The sequence below is a fragment of the Ammospiza caudacuta genome, chromosome 18 (genome assembly GCF_027887145.1).
Source record: "Ammospiza caudacuta isolate bAmmCau1 chromosome 18, bAmmCau1.pri, whole genome shotgun sequence".
Taxonomy (NCBI): Eukaryota; Metazoa; Chordata; class Aves; order Passeriformes; family Passerellidae; genus Ammospiza; species Ammospiza caudacuta.
Window position 1 is genome coordinate 8,128,091 of NC_080610.1, and position 17,118 is coordinate 8,145,208.

The 17,118-nt window shown below is 44.0% G+C and overlaps 1 protein-coding gene across 1 annotated transcript; it reads right to left on the reverse strand.

Annotated features, from left to right (window-relative positions):
- Nucleotides 1-9,605: 9,605 nt before the first annotated feature.
- On the reverse strand, nt 9,606-13,270 carry CLDN5 (claudin 5). Its single transcript, XM_058816416.1, has one exon. It carries the CDS (start codon nt 13,196-13,198, stop codon nt 12,548-12,550), a length of 651 nt encoding a protein of 216 aa, XP_058672399.1. The 5' UTR covers nt 13,199-13,270; the 3' UTR covers nt 9,606-12,547.
- Nucleotides 13,271-17,118: the final 3,848 nt, after the last annotated feature.

Consider the following 17,118-nt stretch of genomic DNA (forward strand, 5'->3'; position numbering starts at 1 on the left):
CATGTTGAAAATAGGCCAGAAATCCCTAATTTCATGGTACCCAAGCTGATGCCATCCCTGGGTCTGACAGAGCTGAGAATGGGGGTTTCCCAATCACTGCTGCTGGGTGAGAGAATCATTTTGGCTTCCTCTGCCCCCTCAAGGCATTTGTGGCTGCTGGTTCTTATCCTGGCGTTTGTTACCTTGACATCCTGTCTGCTCCATGGTGTGCATGTGGGCAATGCACTAAAATCTCAATATCCAGAGATAAAGACTTGTCTGGTAATTTGATATCACAACAAGCACTCAGCAGAGTTGCTGATGCAGGATATTCTCAATGAGCTGAAGGCTCACAAGTCATTCTGAAATCAGAATTAAGACCAATCCTGTAGGAATTTATGGGCAAGCCTAATCATATGTTATGAACTAAACTAAGGTAAAATGTATACACAAGCTGTATCACAGCATAGTTCCTTCCAGTGCTCGATCTCAGGTTATTTTATTAAGAGAACAGGGGATTTTTTTAATCCTTGGTTCAACAGCATCCTTCTCTGAAGTCTTTGCCACTTGCTTAAGGACTGTAGATGACTTCTCTGGGTATTCCTTCATGTTAATGCCTGGGATGCCTGTGTTAGACAAGAACCATGACATTCTGGGTCCTTTGTTTTCTTCTCAAAACCAGTTTTAATTTAGATGATTCCTTTCTGATCCTTGCAAAAGAGATAATACTCCCTTACAACAAAAGTGTGCTGTCTTTTATAGCACTTAGAGTCACCTCTTATTGCTGCAGCTTGTCTGTTTGCAGCCCCTTTGGTGTTAGTGTCTCTTTCCACTGTTTGGCTCAGTGGAATTTACTTTCATTTAATCATTCATTTGCAGCATGTCAGTGGAAAATTGGAGGTACCTGCCATTGAATTGGAAACAATTCACAGGGACAGTCAGCTCTTAGTATGTTTTTATTTGCTGAAAGGAGTCACCAAAGGGCTCTCAAAATAAATATGCCATTAATAATGATCTACTGTCTGATCTGAAAGTCTGACTGGATCAGTAGCCTAGAAGGAAGGGGCACGTAAAATGGTGTTTTCTTTAAAAACTGCTGTGGTCAGTGAAGTAATTCAGGACTCAAATAGCAAGAATACAGCATGCCCTGGATCAAGCATGGTCTGAGCTCTGAGATTACCTTCTTGGGCCTTGGCTAAGTTCCTCATTTGAGACCATGCACTGACCAAAATGTCCCCATGCCTATGTACAGGATGACATTCATCTTTTAAGAAATTAGCATTATAAATTTTTTTCCTGAGGCTGCCGTGCTTCCTTCAGGGAAGTTTCTTTTAACTGGAAAGGGCTTTGCTACATTGTATGGAAGATGTTAAAATTAATAAATAAAATTTAAAAAAAAAGTTCTCTCCAAACGGTTCAGGGCTTTTCCAGTGGTAACTGTTAAGTTCAGGGAAGCTCAAAAGAATCTTTGGCCATATCACTTGTGAGGGGGCAGACTGTCTTGGGAGATTTTTTTTCACAGGATCTCAAATTTGAAAAGCTGTTGCCCTACCAATGGAAATAATATCTCAACAGCTGCAGAACTAGTGCTGTAATATAATTCTGCAACCTGATCCTTTAGCTGAGAACTGTGGTGTTTCATGGTACCATTTGGTTTGTGTCACACTGCTCAAATAATTGCCTTCCAAACAGAGCCAGGGCTTGTTGAGTGTTTCATTTTCACTGTCCATGTTTGCCTCAATTACACAGTCATTGCTTACTAGGTTAAATCAATATCCAGTTTTCAGATACATCCAGATTTCTAGCAATCCTATTTTGTCTATAATTGAGAGTTCGGGTCTATCTAGTACCAGACCATTACCACCCAACACTGTTTGTGGGATTTTCCTTGGGAAATTTAAGATGTTGTCTGTCATCTCAAGCTTTACTTTCTCATTTGCCAAAATCTTCATGGCTGAAACCATTTTCTGCTTTAAAAATATAAAACCTGGTATGCTCTTCATTATTTATAGCTCTTGTCAGTAACATGCATTACCCTCCAGGGTTAATGGCTCTGCAAGTGTGTGCTATCAGAGCAGCACCATTTCTGCACTGTGTAAAAGTTACATTTTGAAAAATCGAGCACAATCCTTTAAAGACCTGTATGCACATATTGTAAAGCATTCATGGAATTCCCCAGACATGTCTGTTCTAGGGGGGAAATACTGTTCCCCTAAAACATTCTAAGGAAAAACCAAACCACCCTGCAGTTTTTCCTCTCTGTCTGCCTGTTTTCTCCCCTTGTGAGATTTTTCTGCCTCTGTGTAATCTGCCTCTAACATTAGGCAAAACCCATTCTTCCTACCAAAGGACTAAATCTCCCTGCAGTGTTTAGGTTTCTTTATCCTGTTGTTGGGCTGCAGTTTGTTCACACCCACAAAAACAGCATACATGGGTGCTGGATTTGGTTACCTGCTTTGCAAATCCAGTGTGTGCTGTTTCATGAACATGAAGAAGGGGAAGAGTATTGTTGTTTCAGCTGGTTCCACTTGCTGTGTAGCCATGTAAGTAGATTAGCTGATATCAGTGTTAAGGACAGAGTAGTTAAAACAATAACTTAATGAACATATCCTTTTTATGAGACTTTTTCCTTGTAAAAGCTACTGAATTCTGACTCATTTATCTGACTCATACTGAATTGCTGGCTCCTGTTGTAGAATATCCTCTTAGAAACTTCCCTGAGCATAGCATGCTGTGTCAAAGGAACAGAGCTTTCCAACTGCTGCATACAAAACTGAGAAGGGGACCTGAAAAGGACTGAAAATGACCGGGTGAAGTACAAAAATAGAAAATAAAGAACTGAGAGGAAAAGAGAGACTGAGAAACAATAGAGGGTCAGCAGTAAATCCGGTTTGCCTTTCTAGCTCAGGAAGGTGTCCTGGAATCTGTGTTTCAGGGCACCCACTGGGTGGTCACCAGAGCTCTTTGAGTGTGTGAAATGAAATGGAAAACAATAGCTCAGCAGCAATTGCTTTTTTCCCTCTGATGAGGTGTTCCTTGAATTGCCAGCACGACTCCTGCTTGATTTAGCAGTGAATGCAGGCAGGCATTTCCTGAAGCGACAGCACTGTTAGAAATGCAAAGGAAGAGGGAATAGGATACAGGAGAGTGTCCCACTAAACTGTCTGAGCAACAAAAGGGAGGATGAAATGTAGCACAGCTGCACAGGGGTCATCTACCCAGCCTGAAAACCCTCATCTCATTCTACAAATAGGTGATAGGAGCCAACAAGATCTGTTTGAAAGAGATAGACCTTTTTGGAATGGGTAGTAGTTAAAGCCAGCTTTGTTGTCCTCCTAACTTCTCTTCTTTTTATTTAAACTCATATTATCTATTAAACTCTCAACTATCTCAATTCTCATGGGGAATTTTTGCCAGTAAATGTAGATGTTGTTTGTGTTCTGGGCCAATATCCCATTCTGACAGTCTCTGTGTATGTATATATCTGCTTACTCATCTGTTCCATTATCTCCAAATAACATATAAATTATTCCTTTCAGAAAGGCTCATCTTCTCTGAGCCTTTCAAAGATACAAATACAGTGTATGGCTCCGAGATTACTGCACTGACTTGGCAGAAACTGTTCAAGAATCACAGCTGCCCCTCCTCCTCCCTGATTGCAGCCCTTAGGAAAGAAATGTGATGACTCCTCATTTTTTTGTTATTCAGCACATATTTGTGACCTTTTCTTTCATTAAACTTTGTATTTCCTCTTTGCCTCACCTTCTTCCTTCATCAGGATGGATGTTAGAGAGCACCTCATGCAAATGGACAGGGAGACCCAAAAGGAGACATTACTGTGACAAATTAATTAGTTATTAGCTAAGCAGTATTTAGTCTCATCTTATGCCTTTATATTTTGTCACTTGTGCTGGTTTTTATCCAGTGTTCAGTCACTCCTTTTAGTTCTCTCATTTGTTTTTAGAACAAAAAAAATCTTGTACATTGCTGAGATCAGTTTTAAACCCTCCCACTGTCCAGGGCATTCACCACCTCACCTACACACATGTTATGTGCACTATTTTCTAGTCTGTTAAGAAAATCCTTTCCTATTGTACTTTCAGCTTGGGTACAGTATGAAACAAAGTTAATTATTGTTCTACGTTCACGTTTTAAGTTAACTGAGCTCTTTCGTTTTTACTTCTGTCTAGATATGTTCATTTCCATTTCCAGGCTCTCATTCCTGTTAGCTTTTTATCTGTGTGGTGTCTGTGCTTTTACTGTCACCTCAGAATCTCAGTTTGGTGCCTACAGCAGACTGAGGTCTTACGCCACTTTGCTCATTATAAAGCACTAACATCATGTCTTTCCTTTTTCTTCTTCTGAGTTAGACCCTTCTGTTTGACTCAAACTCCCTTGCAAGGTCACAAAGTGAGGTTTCACAGCAGTTTAAGAGCTCCTGCATCCTGCCTGCCCATGTTGTGAGGCCAGGCCAGACTTAAGACCTTTTGGTTCAGGAGAAGGATGCCAGTTTGCCCTTCCTTCACAATCTGAATTCCTGTGTAGCAGCAGGTGTTAAAACTGAAATTCTCAATTTCTTATAGTGACATGAGTCAGATTTCAGTAACTCTGTTAAGGGGAAAAACCTTGGTCTTAAAATTTAGCTCCCCCTCCCAGCCTGTCTTTGAAGTGGGCTTGTTTTCAACAAGCCAGTGTTGAGTGGAGCTTTTACCAGTGGAGTTCATTGCAATCTGCCAGAGGCCATTTCTGCAAGGCTGTGAATACATTTTGCAGAGAGAAAGAAGTAAAAAAATCTCCAACCTTGTGAGAGAGACAGGAGAAAAGGGGATTGCTCTTCCCACCACCAATGCTCAGGCTTTAGGACAGATGTCAGTAGTGGCTTCAGAGTGTGAAGAGAGCCCACGCAGCATCCAGGTATGAAGTCAGGACTGCTGTAATCAACTAAAAGTGCAGGTTCTAAAGAATGTAATCAGCTCTTCAGGAATCTGGGCAGGATGCCATGGATAATAGCTTTTCTTTTAGGAGGGACACTGTAATGATGATATGGATGTCTTAAATAGTTGTGGTCATTAATAACCCCAGGTAGACAAGAAGTCTCTTTTAATACTATCCAAACAACATTTTACCCCTAGAGTCTCAGTATGATATTGGCTTCTGGGAATATCCACTATCTATAGCTGCAGAATAACTGCTTTAATGATGTCTTTGTTTAATTTCTTCCTAATGGAATTCCCACCCAATGGAACTCTCTCCAAACTGCTGCCCAATCCACATTGTTACCGTAGACAAATATTATCTTTATGGGGAAACTAATTCCATATGTCTGAAAAGGGACATTACCATGTCACTTTCTGAAAATCTGAAACTCCTCTTCCATGGTACAAGCTGTGGAAGTTAAGATTTTATAAAATTGACAAGTATTTAGGTGCATGGATATTATCAGCTGGTCAGACAAGAAAATCAGGAGAAAACAGGACAGCCTAAAAATAATTTAGGGGTTCAAGAACATAATGGAATTCAAGTAGATGTTAAATTTTTAAAACTTGCCTTGCATGTCAACATTTTGAAATGTCAACAGTATAACAAAAATAAAATAGATGTAAACAGTGAAATGTATTATGTTGCTTGGATCTTGGCAGTCACTTCCAATGAAATAATAGCAGGAAATTATAGAGGAAAAAAATGGTGAAATCATTCTGTAGTCATTGGGTATTCATGTGAGTCTTCTGTGTCGAGATAACACTTGGGTTTATTTGTATTATAGAATGAAAGATTGCTGTTATAATTGGAAACTGTTAAAGGTTTTGTAGCTCAGGCTAAAGGTTATCCAGGCTGCTGCAGCAGATATCCTAATTCTGACAAAAGATATACAGTAAGGACAGAACATTATAACTGAAAGAGTAATCTAAAAATATACATAGTGCAAGAATTCTGCCGTGCTAGGCACTTGTTAGAGCTGATAAGAATTGGTGATTGTTGGGTTTTGTCCCAATTTTTCAAATATGTGAAGGTATATTGAAACTGAATCCTACCATTTTGAGATTTCACATATGTTCTTGTCAAGCAGTGCCTATTTTTCTTGCCTGAGTGATCATTTATGCCCAAGCCTAAATTCTCTTAAGGTTTAACCTTCTGTGGAAGTGTTCTGATAACAACAAACACAGTTGATGCTAATGAGTTACGTATGAGTGTAATAGAGGGGAATCAGTTCAGAATGTGTTTGAGAGTGGGAACAGAGGCTAGAGGTACCCACATATGGTTAAATTAATGGTCAGAGTACCTGGCATGGGATCAGGAGGAATGTCACTCTGAGCTCTGTCAGCTAACCTGCTTTGTTGAAACTTTAGAAATATACACAGCTGAAACACAATGCATTTAACATTGCAAACTATTTTAGCTACCAGATTACAATTGTTGTTGTGGGATCTGGTTTTGTGCATCTCCTAGCTTTTAGTGCATTTGTTCAACTCATAAAAATCTTCTGCTTATCTTAAAAAAGCCCCAAATGTTCTACAGCTGGCACAGCTGGTGCTGAAGACCTAAAATGTGCACATGTGTAGCTTACCTGCTTGCAGGACATAGCCAGCAATGAGAGATGCACGGGATGCTGGCACAGAGTTCACAGCTTGCTCACTGTATCAGAGTCATTTTGAGAGTGTTATCTGTTGTTTGCCTGGAAAAAATCAGCTATTTTAAACATTTACTTTTGTTCTCCACTGTAAATAAACATGAGCAGGCTTAATCTCATCTGTTTTGTTTGTGTACACCAGAGCACCTCCCTGGGCCATGCAAACTCTGCCTGGCTGGTGCAGCCTGGAGGATCCACTTGAAGGGAACATCCCTGGGTTTGAAGCTGAGGTGTAATAAGGAATGGATCCACTGCTATTGCTGTATACAAGAGCACTGAGGTACTTCATCATGCCTGAAGTAAGGCTATTTTTTCCCAAAAGAAGGAGAAACTTGTGTGGATGTCATATCAACTGGGCCTCAGGAACACCTTGTACCTGCTCTGAATACCCTGCCAGTGCTTTAGTCAATGTGAGTAGCTTTTGACATTCAAGATGCTTTAATGAGGATCAGAGTAAAGGATGCAGATTATTTTATTTTCTGCCTGATTTTCTAGATGGTCAAAGTCCTTCTGTACTGGGTATTGGAGGTGGTTTGTTGTTTACTCTCCATTATTAATGTAATGAGATTTGTGTGTCTTGTTGAAAAGGCTGTGGCTTGTGGAGTGAGGTGTTTCCCTTTTTAATTTCCTTTTGCAGCCTGAGACCAAACATCTGGATAGTAGTCTCAAGGTTCATTCTTCTTTTGCTTTAATCAGTGCTGTATGTATAGTACCCCATGCTGGATGATTCTATTGTTCTCAAATCAAATAGCTAAGGCCAGTAGTTCAGTTAATGCACCAGTTAATTCTTGTCAGGATGGCTGACATCCAGATCATTCATATATTCATTTTCCTCTACCACTTTTAAAACAGCCACTGATGCTGATGAGTATTTTCACATTTTAAGTGGTAAAGTTTGTGTGATTTGATCCCCCCTGGTTCTGAGCTTATTTGGCTACAGCAACCAGCAACCCAAACCACAGGTGGAGTTTCAGAGAGGCAAAGCTCTCCCTCAGGGCAGTAGATGAGTGGCCAGGGAGCAGCATGAGGAGAGGACTGGCAGGAGCCCTGGGAGATGCCTTCAGCACAACACTTGTGTTTCCATGCTGAGTCCCACTGCTCCTTACCTTTCTCTGTCTGATTTTGGGTTGAATCCACACGGTGAGCTTTGGAAGGAGGGGGAAGCTCAGTGTTGTAACAAAATCCCAAAATGGCACAGACAAAGGACACTGATGAATTGATTCATGATGTCTCAATCTGTGCTTAAGAAAAAGGTGAAGCAAGTCTGTGTATCCAGGCAACTGTAAAGCCTTCACTGTTGCCATGGGAGGTTTTATCAGTGGTTGAAGTTCTCCTTTTCTTCTAATTGAGGGTAGTAGTAGGTAGAAGAAGGAGGTTTCTAGACAGACCCTATTGCTGCAGAGACAGCAAGGAACAGCCTGGAGCAGTGACACACACAGACACAAACTAAGGTCTGATCAAAATAAAAATGGTAGAAGTCAGTCATGTCCAAAATATAAATACAACAAACTCCTGAGGCTTTGTCAGGATGATTTGTCTTTTCACAATCAGGCTCCAAGTAAAACAAATGCAGTATTTGACCTGAAAAGAGAATTCACCTTCTCTCACCCAATTAATCTAATACAGCAGGAATATTTGTTATGTCTTACCAAGCAGCCTTACAAAAGAAAATCCTCAAACATGTGTGTTTAATTAATGATTTTCTTCTTCGGTGCACACACAAAAGGGATGCATTGTGGGTACCATCTGATGCTGAATGCTGCCTTAATATATTGTTCAATAAATGAATGAATATGGCACTTACATGTGGCATATGGCTCCTGACAGGCAGGACTGTCTTTTAGCATTACAGATATATGGATGATTTGGAGGAGACCTGCTTTTGGGGTTTGAAAGATGGCCAAGGAAAAAGAACAAATTCCTTGCATAATATTTGATCAAAGAATAGATTTTAAATAAAAATCTGAACTCTCTCACTCACAAAGAGTAAAATGTTTTGTATGTTTCAAAGAGCAGATACCCAACTAACATCTTTGTACAGGAAAAGGAAATATTTCCTTAAACATCCTGCAGCAAACATGACTGATTGAGCTTCCTTTTCCCCCTGCCTGGTGCATTTCCCTTCTTTGCACAGACAGGATCTAACCAGATTTGCAGGGTATGAACTGCAGGTTACTTTCAAATTCATAACTATGAAATGGTTCGTTTAGCAGGACAAAGGCCAAGCTGACAGACACCCTCTTTCCAGCTCAGCATGTGCATAGCAATGGGAGGGTGGCAAGGAGCTTTTGTTAATCTCAACCGAGCTGGCAAGTATGCTGCAAAATGAAGGCTTTGAAGATGTTTTTTCTTCATTTTTAAAGCAATAGTTTGTTAGAACAAAGCTTGAAAATCTTGAAAGAAAAAAAAAATCTACAAAATATTGAATGTCCTCCCTGGCAGTCAAATAACTTAGGTAAATTTCTCCACTAGCAACTAGTCTATATAGTTTACTTTACCAGTCTTTATTAGTTTTGGGTCTTTTTTTTTTAGGTTCTGTTCTGCTGCATCTGTGAAAATGTTTTTCCCCAGCTTGAATGCACTTTTGAAAAAAAAAAAAGAAATGCTTGGCAGAAACAATTAGGGTATCAGGTCAGGTTGGGGCTGATCCAAGCAGCAGGATTTTTTCCTTTTAGTTTAAATGTGTAAAAATTGAAAGCTTTAAAAGCTTCATGCTTAGAGCTGTTCCCAAAATAGCTGGGACTCACACTCCACTTCCTAATGTGCTCACATCACAAGAGCAGCTGCTGCTCCTTGCTCTCTTTTGTCTGAGGCTTCAGTGGAGAGCTGAGGTGGTGCTCTGCAAGGGAGCAGCCCTTCCTTCTTCCTCAGAGGTGACCCAGCTCTCCTCCCCAAAGCCAGCCCAGGTAAATTCCCTCTGGGCACCAATATCACACCCCACCTTCCTGAGCCAAACAACCCAGTGGCTTTCACAAAACACAGTGACTCTGTTCAGGGATTGGTTTACATGTTTTTATTTTTATGTGAAATCATAAATACAAAATAAAAATAGTAAACAAGTGCTATAGATTTATCTTTTCATTGGGATGAGGTTCAGGCCTGATCCTGAGCACTTCCAAGGTTTTAAATTCAGGACTAGATCTTTGTTCTTAGAAAACAAAATAGCAGAAACTGACTTAGACTTTTACCCTGAAGCCAGGGACATCAGTAACAGCATTCTCTCAGGTTATCTTTTAAAGCACAGCAACAACTAACGATACTGAAGGATGAGATTAAATATAAAAATATTTTTTTAAATGGGCTCCACTTCCTGCAAGTATTGTTGGGTGCTGCCCCTCTGATCTCAGGCACAAGTTACAGTTTTGGTAGGATGATGCTGTGTTTAGTAGCACATGCACAGTTAGCACCAGCTTCTTCCAAGAGATCTTTCTGTGTAAGTTTTTCAGATTTTGGTTATAAGAGGATCCAGCCCTGCCTCAATACAAGAAATTTGGCTTGTTAAAATTCCCTTCTAAGGCATTGGTTTCTCCTCCCTCTCCCAAAGACACCAGTTTTGATTTGAAATGCTAGTGATGGATTCTCCAGGAACATTTCATCTGTTGGTCAGACCCCAAATTCTGCAGCACTTGTGAAGGCTCTGCTGTTCAGAGACATGCAGACATTTTTGTCAGTGGGGTTTAGTTCTTTAACTTGAGACAAAAGAGGGCAAGGTCCAGGATTTGGGCTAATATCTGTGGGCTCATTTGCTAGACACCAGAGAGCTGAGTGACAAATACAGTTGGATGTTACAATTTGAAACAAAGTAGTCATGAAATAAAGGCACCAAACCATATAACAAGCCAACTTTGGTAGATTTCTTGCAAAATATATGCCTTTAAATACATTTACAGTTTACAAGGTTACACTGTTTTCAAAAAGTTGCAATGATGAAATATAGAATGTTTCACTCTTGTACCAAAACTACATATCACATAATAAAAACAAAATTACATATTTTATTAAAATGGAGGCAGTATTAGAGCTGCACCTCTATAGAGCAGAAGTACTTGTAGACATATTGCTCTGCTTTTGTATTCTCTGATGAGCTCAGACCCTGCTATTTATGTGTTTAAAAAACAAAAGGACTTATCTTCAAAAAGGTGCTCAATATTCAACATCAAAAATTGCAGGGGCAAGACTTTAGTCTCTCATTCCAGTCTATGAATTGCTGATACCTCAAGAATTTTAAGTTTGCTAAGCAAGGCAAGAACAGGGTCAATGTGAATCTGTCAGACCCACAGTTATGGTTTGTCAATGAGTTTGGTGTTACCAGAAAGCTGTAAGAGTTAATGCTCAGGTCAGCTATGCACTGTATTGCTACATGATTGTGAGGACCTATGAGGTTGTAGGGTTGATCTCTGAGGAGTATAAACAGCACATTTCCTCCCTAACTCTTGGCAGAAATCTCCTTATGGCAATGTAGATGCTGCCACAGTCAGTAGCATCATCCTGTGTGGATTTACAAATAATTAGATTGGAGGAGTATCAAACCATCCCCTTAAGCTCCTCCCTTAACAAAGTTTGTCTCTGCAGTGTAAAATGAAAAAGTGTAAACTAATATTTCAGACTGTGATGAAGTTCAGGAGGTGTTGACCTGAGGAAAATTAGAGTTATGTTGTCCAAACCATCTTCCTTCCAGTCTGCAGAGTGTTACTAGGGCAATGCAGAGGAGCTGAGAGCTGTGAGAGTCATGACTTCACAACTGATCACCTGGTGTAAAGTCTCACTCGAGATATTTTTGGTAAAATTCTTCCAGCAATTTTTTGCTTGATTTGGTAAATGAAGGAAAGCACGTGTTAACAAAACCATGGTGGGGAGCCAACCAAGCTCACGTCCAACTGAACACACATTTCAAAACTGGCAGCAAGCAGAGCTTGGCAGGAAGGCCACAAAGACATCATTCCCCCCAACCATCAGTATCTGGGGTGATTTTTATGTTTCCAATCTCCTGTAGTGCAGATGAGAGGAGCAGAGGCCCTGCTGGAGCCAGGACATACAGTGATCTCCTAGATTTCTTAGTCTAGTCCTTGAATAATTCTGGCAATGAGTTCATTTTCAAGTAAAAACAGAGCATAAGCTGAAGAAGAGATGAAGAACCTCAAGAGACAACCTACAATCTGATTTGTACTCCACTAAAGGACAGCAACTACCTGAAATCTCTTTCGAGGTTTCAAATACACACAGACCAATACGCTTCACTGAAGGACTGAAACAACTGAAGAAAGTTAAATAACTTTCTCCAAAGAGTTACTGCCTGTGGGATTAAGGACCGAGGTTAGTGTCAGGCTTTGGACAGGATCCCTATTTTAATTGCCCGAATAGATCAAACCCCCCGTTATCAGTCCGAGCGGGACCTGCCGGATGCAGCCTTTGGGGAGAGATGACGGAGATGCGAAGCTGCTCCTCGGCTCTGGCGCGCACCCGACGCCCGGTCCCGGCAGCAGGCGGTGCCCCGAGGCACCGGCAGCCACAACGGGGGCAGAGTACTCACAAGTGTCCCGGTAACACCGGGGAACGGCCGGGGCCGGCGGCGGGAGCCGGCGGGCAGGCGGCGGCGGCGAAGCCCGGACGGGGCGTCCCGGCAAACGCCGCCGTGACTCGCCGGGGCTCCTCGGTTCCCGACGCTGGTTCGCGGAGGGCTTTGCTCGGCCGGCAGCGCGGTCGGTCAGTACCGGGAGCCGGCGGCGCCGAGCGCGGCGCTGCCCGCAGCGGAGCGGCCGGACCCGCCGGGGAGCCGGGCTGGAGGGCAGCGGGGCGCTGCCCTGCCTAGGGCCGCCGCTTCACGGGGGTCCCCGCTAAGAAAAGCCTCCAGGCAGGGGAGCGCTGGAGCTCCCCGCAGACGCTCCCGGGCCGCAGCCGTCTGTCCGTGCCCCGCGGGGCCGCGGAGCGGGCCAGCCCCGCTCAGACGTAATTCTTCTTGTCGTACTCGCCGTTGGACGTGGGCCGCCGCGGCGCCGAGTACTTGACGGGGAAGGAGGTCTCGTCGCGCTGGGAGCAGGAGCAGCAGCAGATGAGGCAGCCCCCGAAGAGCAGCAGGGCCGTGGCCGCCCAGCCGATGTAGAGCGCGGCCCCCATCTCCCGCTTCTTGGACGACGGCACGCTGGGGTCGTAGAAGTCGCTGATGACGATATTGGCGAACCAGCAGAGCGGGATGAGGACCAGGACCCCGCAGAGGATGTAGACGGCCCCGCCGGCGATCACGATGCGGGACTTCATCTTGCCGGGTCGGATGCAGTTGGTGCACTGCGCGCCCACCACGGTCACCAGCAGCGCCACCAGCCCCAGCAGCGCCACGATGACGGTGAGCGCCCGGCCCGCCTGCACCTCGGGCGGCAGCGCCAGGATGGAATCGTACACCTTGCACTGCATCTGCCCCGTGCTCTGCACCGCGCAGCTCATCCACAGCCCTTCCCAGATGGTCTGCGCCACCACGATGTTCCCGCCGATGAAGGCCGACACCTGCCACATGGGCAACCCGCAGGCCACGATCACCCCCACCCAGCCCAGGATGCCCAGTCCCAGCCCCAAAATTTCCACCGCCGCCGAAGTCATGGTGCTGCCAGCGCTGTCCCACGGGCTCCGCAGGAAGGAAGGCGCGGCGGGTCTGCTCCGCTGCCCCGGGCGGCTCCGAGCCGGCTCTGAGCGCCGCGGCCGCGGGCAGGGCTATTTGAGGTGACGCGGGGCGCCCGCCCTCCGCCCCCGGCCCGCCCGGCCCGGCCCGGCCCTGCCCGGCAGCAGCACCGCCCGCCGCGGGCCGGGGCCGGGGGCGGGTGTCCGGCCCTCCCTCCCGCTCGGGGGTCCCCACCGGAGCCGGGAAACTTGGCTCTGCTCTCCCCGGCTCCCTGCTCCGGGAGGAGCTCGCAGGGACGCTGCCCGGTCCCAGTTAGGCGTGGGGCGGGAGGCATCTCGTCTCGGATTTCGGCTGCTCAAATTCCTTTTAGTGCCGTTATCTGTGAATTTCCTATTTACTGATAAAGTCCGCAGCCAGACCTTCAGAGAGGTCTTGCCAATACAGGCACCCAGCAGTGTGAAAGTCCTGGTTATCGGAGTCTAATTGATCGTTTTTCGGAAGACTAAGCACTGATGGACAGGCACAGCTCTCTCCTGCACACTGGGTCAGGAAAATGTTAAAAAATACCAGCGTCAATCGCTTAGAAACCACCCAGAAAATAAAAGAGCCTTGGATATGGGATCTGCATGTCACCTGTCAGTACCAGTAGACAGATTTTTAGATAGGTCCAGGAAAAATGACTGCTCTTAGCTCACACCAGGCATGAAACTGTTTGCTCTGATTCTGGAGCCAAGAGTAAGGTATACAATTTAAACATGCTTTCACAAAGATTTCAAAATTTACTTTATTGTTTTAATTGTACCAGAACATTTTAATCTTTATGGTAGGTTAGGGAGTTAAATGCCCGTGTCTAAACCACTGTATTTGCAAGAGGTTTTATTATCAGGCTGGGCAAATGTAATTGCTACAGTCTCTTCATGGACCACTGGTGTCCTGGATTGTTCTTGCCAAGTAGCCTTGTTTCAGCCCCTGCAGGTCTCAGTAGCAGCAGGTCTCAGCCCCCCAAGGCTGGCAGATGCAGGGAGTGTTTGTGGTGTGAATGCTGCAGTTACAGCAGCTGGAGAAGGAGAACAGAACTCATCAGCTGCCTCACAGAACTCACAAGGAGCTGTGCCTCAGTGGCTTTGCACTGGGTGTCTTGAGAAAGGCTTTTTGATTGCAATAGGTTTAAATGTTTTAGACAAAATTGAAAGTTATATTCACAGTGATTTTTGAATTGGTCTGACTAGATTTACTCTCAGTTAGCCCAAAGTGTCCTTCCAGTGCAGAGGAGACCACAGAGTTGAAAAGAACACATTTCCTGCCCCTGGATAAGCGGTTTTCTCTGTTGTACAAAAATGCACAGCACGTCTTGTGGCATGCAGATATTTGTGATCCAAATCTCAAGACTGATGTGAATGCAGCATGAATGGAAAAGTGCACATGTGAGGAAGCAGCAGAAGAAGAAAGATTAAGCAAAGGTTAAAGGAATCACATGGATTGACAGCTGAGGATGTGACTGCTGAAGTAAGAAGCAGCAATGTCCTGCACACATCCTGACAGGTGACTTCAGCAGAGGACCCCAGTGCAGTAGCAGGAGGATGACAACAAGGTCACAGCACACTGAATAAGGCCTTTCACTTCCTTTTTTTAATAACCAGAAGATGAAGTTTAGCCGCAAAATACGCAAATAGCCACAAGATACAAAAATATCAGGATCTTGTGGACCATCATGGAGTTGGACATGCTGACACATGATGGCTGCAGCCTTTTGATTATCTCTGCCTGAGGAGCTGTAAACAATTCTAGCATGGAAAATGTCTTCCTAACAAAGACTGCCTGGTAAACAGAGCTCAGAGGATTTATCTCCTCTTTCAGTTGTATATAAAATACATACAGTTTACTTCAATTATTCAAAACTGCAAATTCCAGTGTGCAAGTTCAGGAGGAATGTGTGACTGGGGCTGTGCAGTTTGTCAAACTGGGGCTGCTTACAATCACTCAGAAGAGTCCCTGGTGTCAGGAGGAGGAGAATGCGCAAAAAACCCGTCCACAGAAACAGAGATGTCTCAGAGGTGAACAGGAAGAAATCCAGATCACAGGCTGAAACTGAATAATATCTGTATTTATGATGATAATAATGATTATATAGAAAACAGCAGAGAAGAACAATTAAGCAAGGGGGGAGAAATGCCAGTTATCTTAGTCCATAAGCACAGGAAAGCCCTACCCTTGCCACTTGCCCGGGAGCACGGAACTCTGAGTTTCCTTCGATACATGGGCTGTGTGTGCTCTCCTGTGCTGGCTGGGAGGCACTCATGGGGCCAGTGCAGCTGCCTGGGTCTTTGGGCTGAGAAGGGAAACCAGCCCATGGCTTGTTTTACCTCTGCAAGCCTCACCCCACCTTCTTTTGCTACCTGTAACCCAGCAACAGATTCCTTCAAATCACTTAATCCAAGGCAATTATTTCTCTGGGGAAATACATGCTTCATAATCACAGGGCAACAGAACCTTTCTGCTTAGAGGCATTTCCATTCCTGGTATTTCACTTTTCTCTGTTTCTTTTCATTACCCCAGATATTAACTTTTATCCTGGTTACTGGCAACAACCTCCATTTTTAATTACTTTATTCCTTGATCCTAAAAGTTTGTTGCACACACTACCTCTAATGAGATCACTGGTGCAAGGTGCTCTCAGGTTTGCTTACTTGAACTTACTGCTACCCTGACTGACACAGCTGCTGGGGGCCCTGAGGACACCATCAATTCAGCATATTGTGGTTTCTGATGGTGGTAATGTCAAAACACTGGAAATTAAACTCCCAGAAACAAAAAGGTTCTACTTGCTTAAAAGGAAATACAAATCAGCATAATGTTTTATTTGGGGTGTTAAGTAAAGAAAATCCCTCTTTGTAAGTTAAACCCTTGCTGGAAAAGTCTGGATTCCTTTAAACTCCAAGGCATGATGCTCTCACAGCAAAGCATCTCTTTAACAAATTATCATTCTTGTCATTACATCTATTTCTGCTTCAGCTCTGTATGAATGAAATGATTCTAAGGGGATACATAGGGGGGCTTTACAGCCTGTGAAAATGGGAGGAAGTGGTATTCAAGCTGAGAACAATTGCACAGGAGCCATACTATAGCAAGAGGGGCTCTGGGATTAGAGGTGATTGTGTTTTTGCTCCTTTCCTGACAATCAGGACAAACACCAGGCACAGAGTTATGGGAGGGCTGCTAATGGGGGTCCAGGCTCTCACCAGCACTGCTTGTCCTGGTGCATGAGCCCTGCCCATGGCACAGACATGCTGTGCCCAGCCCTCCAGCCTTGCCAGGGCTCTGCTCAGCCCCAAGGCCTCCCACCAGCAATGTTTGGATAGATTTGCCTTGGGGGACCTGAAATGTAGCGTGCAGAGCACACTTGGTTTATAATTTGTGGAGTGTCCCTTACCTAAGTGCTCTTTCTAATCCCTAAAATATTAAGGATCTGGAAGACAGGGGGAAATGACATTTGGGATCAATCTTATGCACAAACCTTGTATTGTTTGTGTGAATAAGATGGAGTATGAGTCAAAAGATTAATTAAAAGCTCAATGATCTTGAGACAGCTTACCATAACTTTTGGATCAGACATAAGCAAAGGTGAAGAATTAGGAATCCTATTAGAGATAGATTTTGTGCCATATTTTGTATTCTAATTAGTGCTGAAATAAAGGCAGGGAGATTTACAAGCACAGAGGGGTTAGGCTGTTGCCTTCTATATCAAGGCAGGCGACCTGATTCTGAGGTAGAGCTCGACAGCCCACTCTCCAGGGCCGTTCGGGCCAATGACGTACGCAGACACCAATGTGGTGGACGGTCAAAAGGTGTTTATTACTTCTTCTCATGGGGTCTTATAGTCTTGGGGGTCTCTACGTCAAAA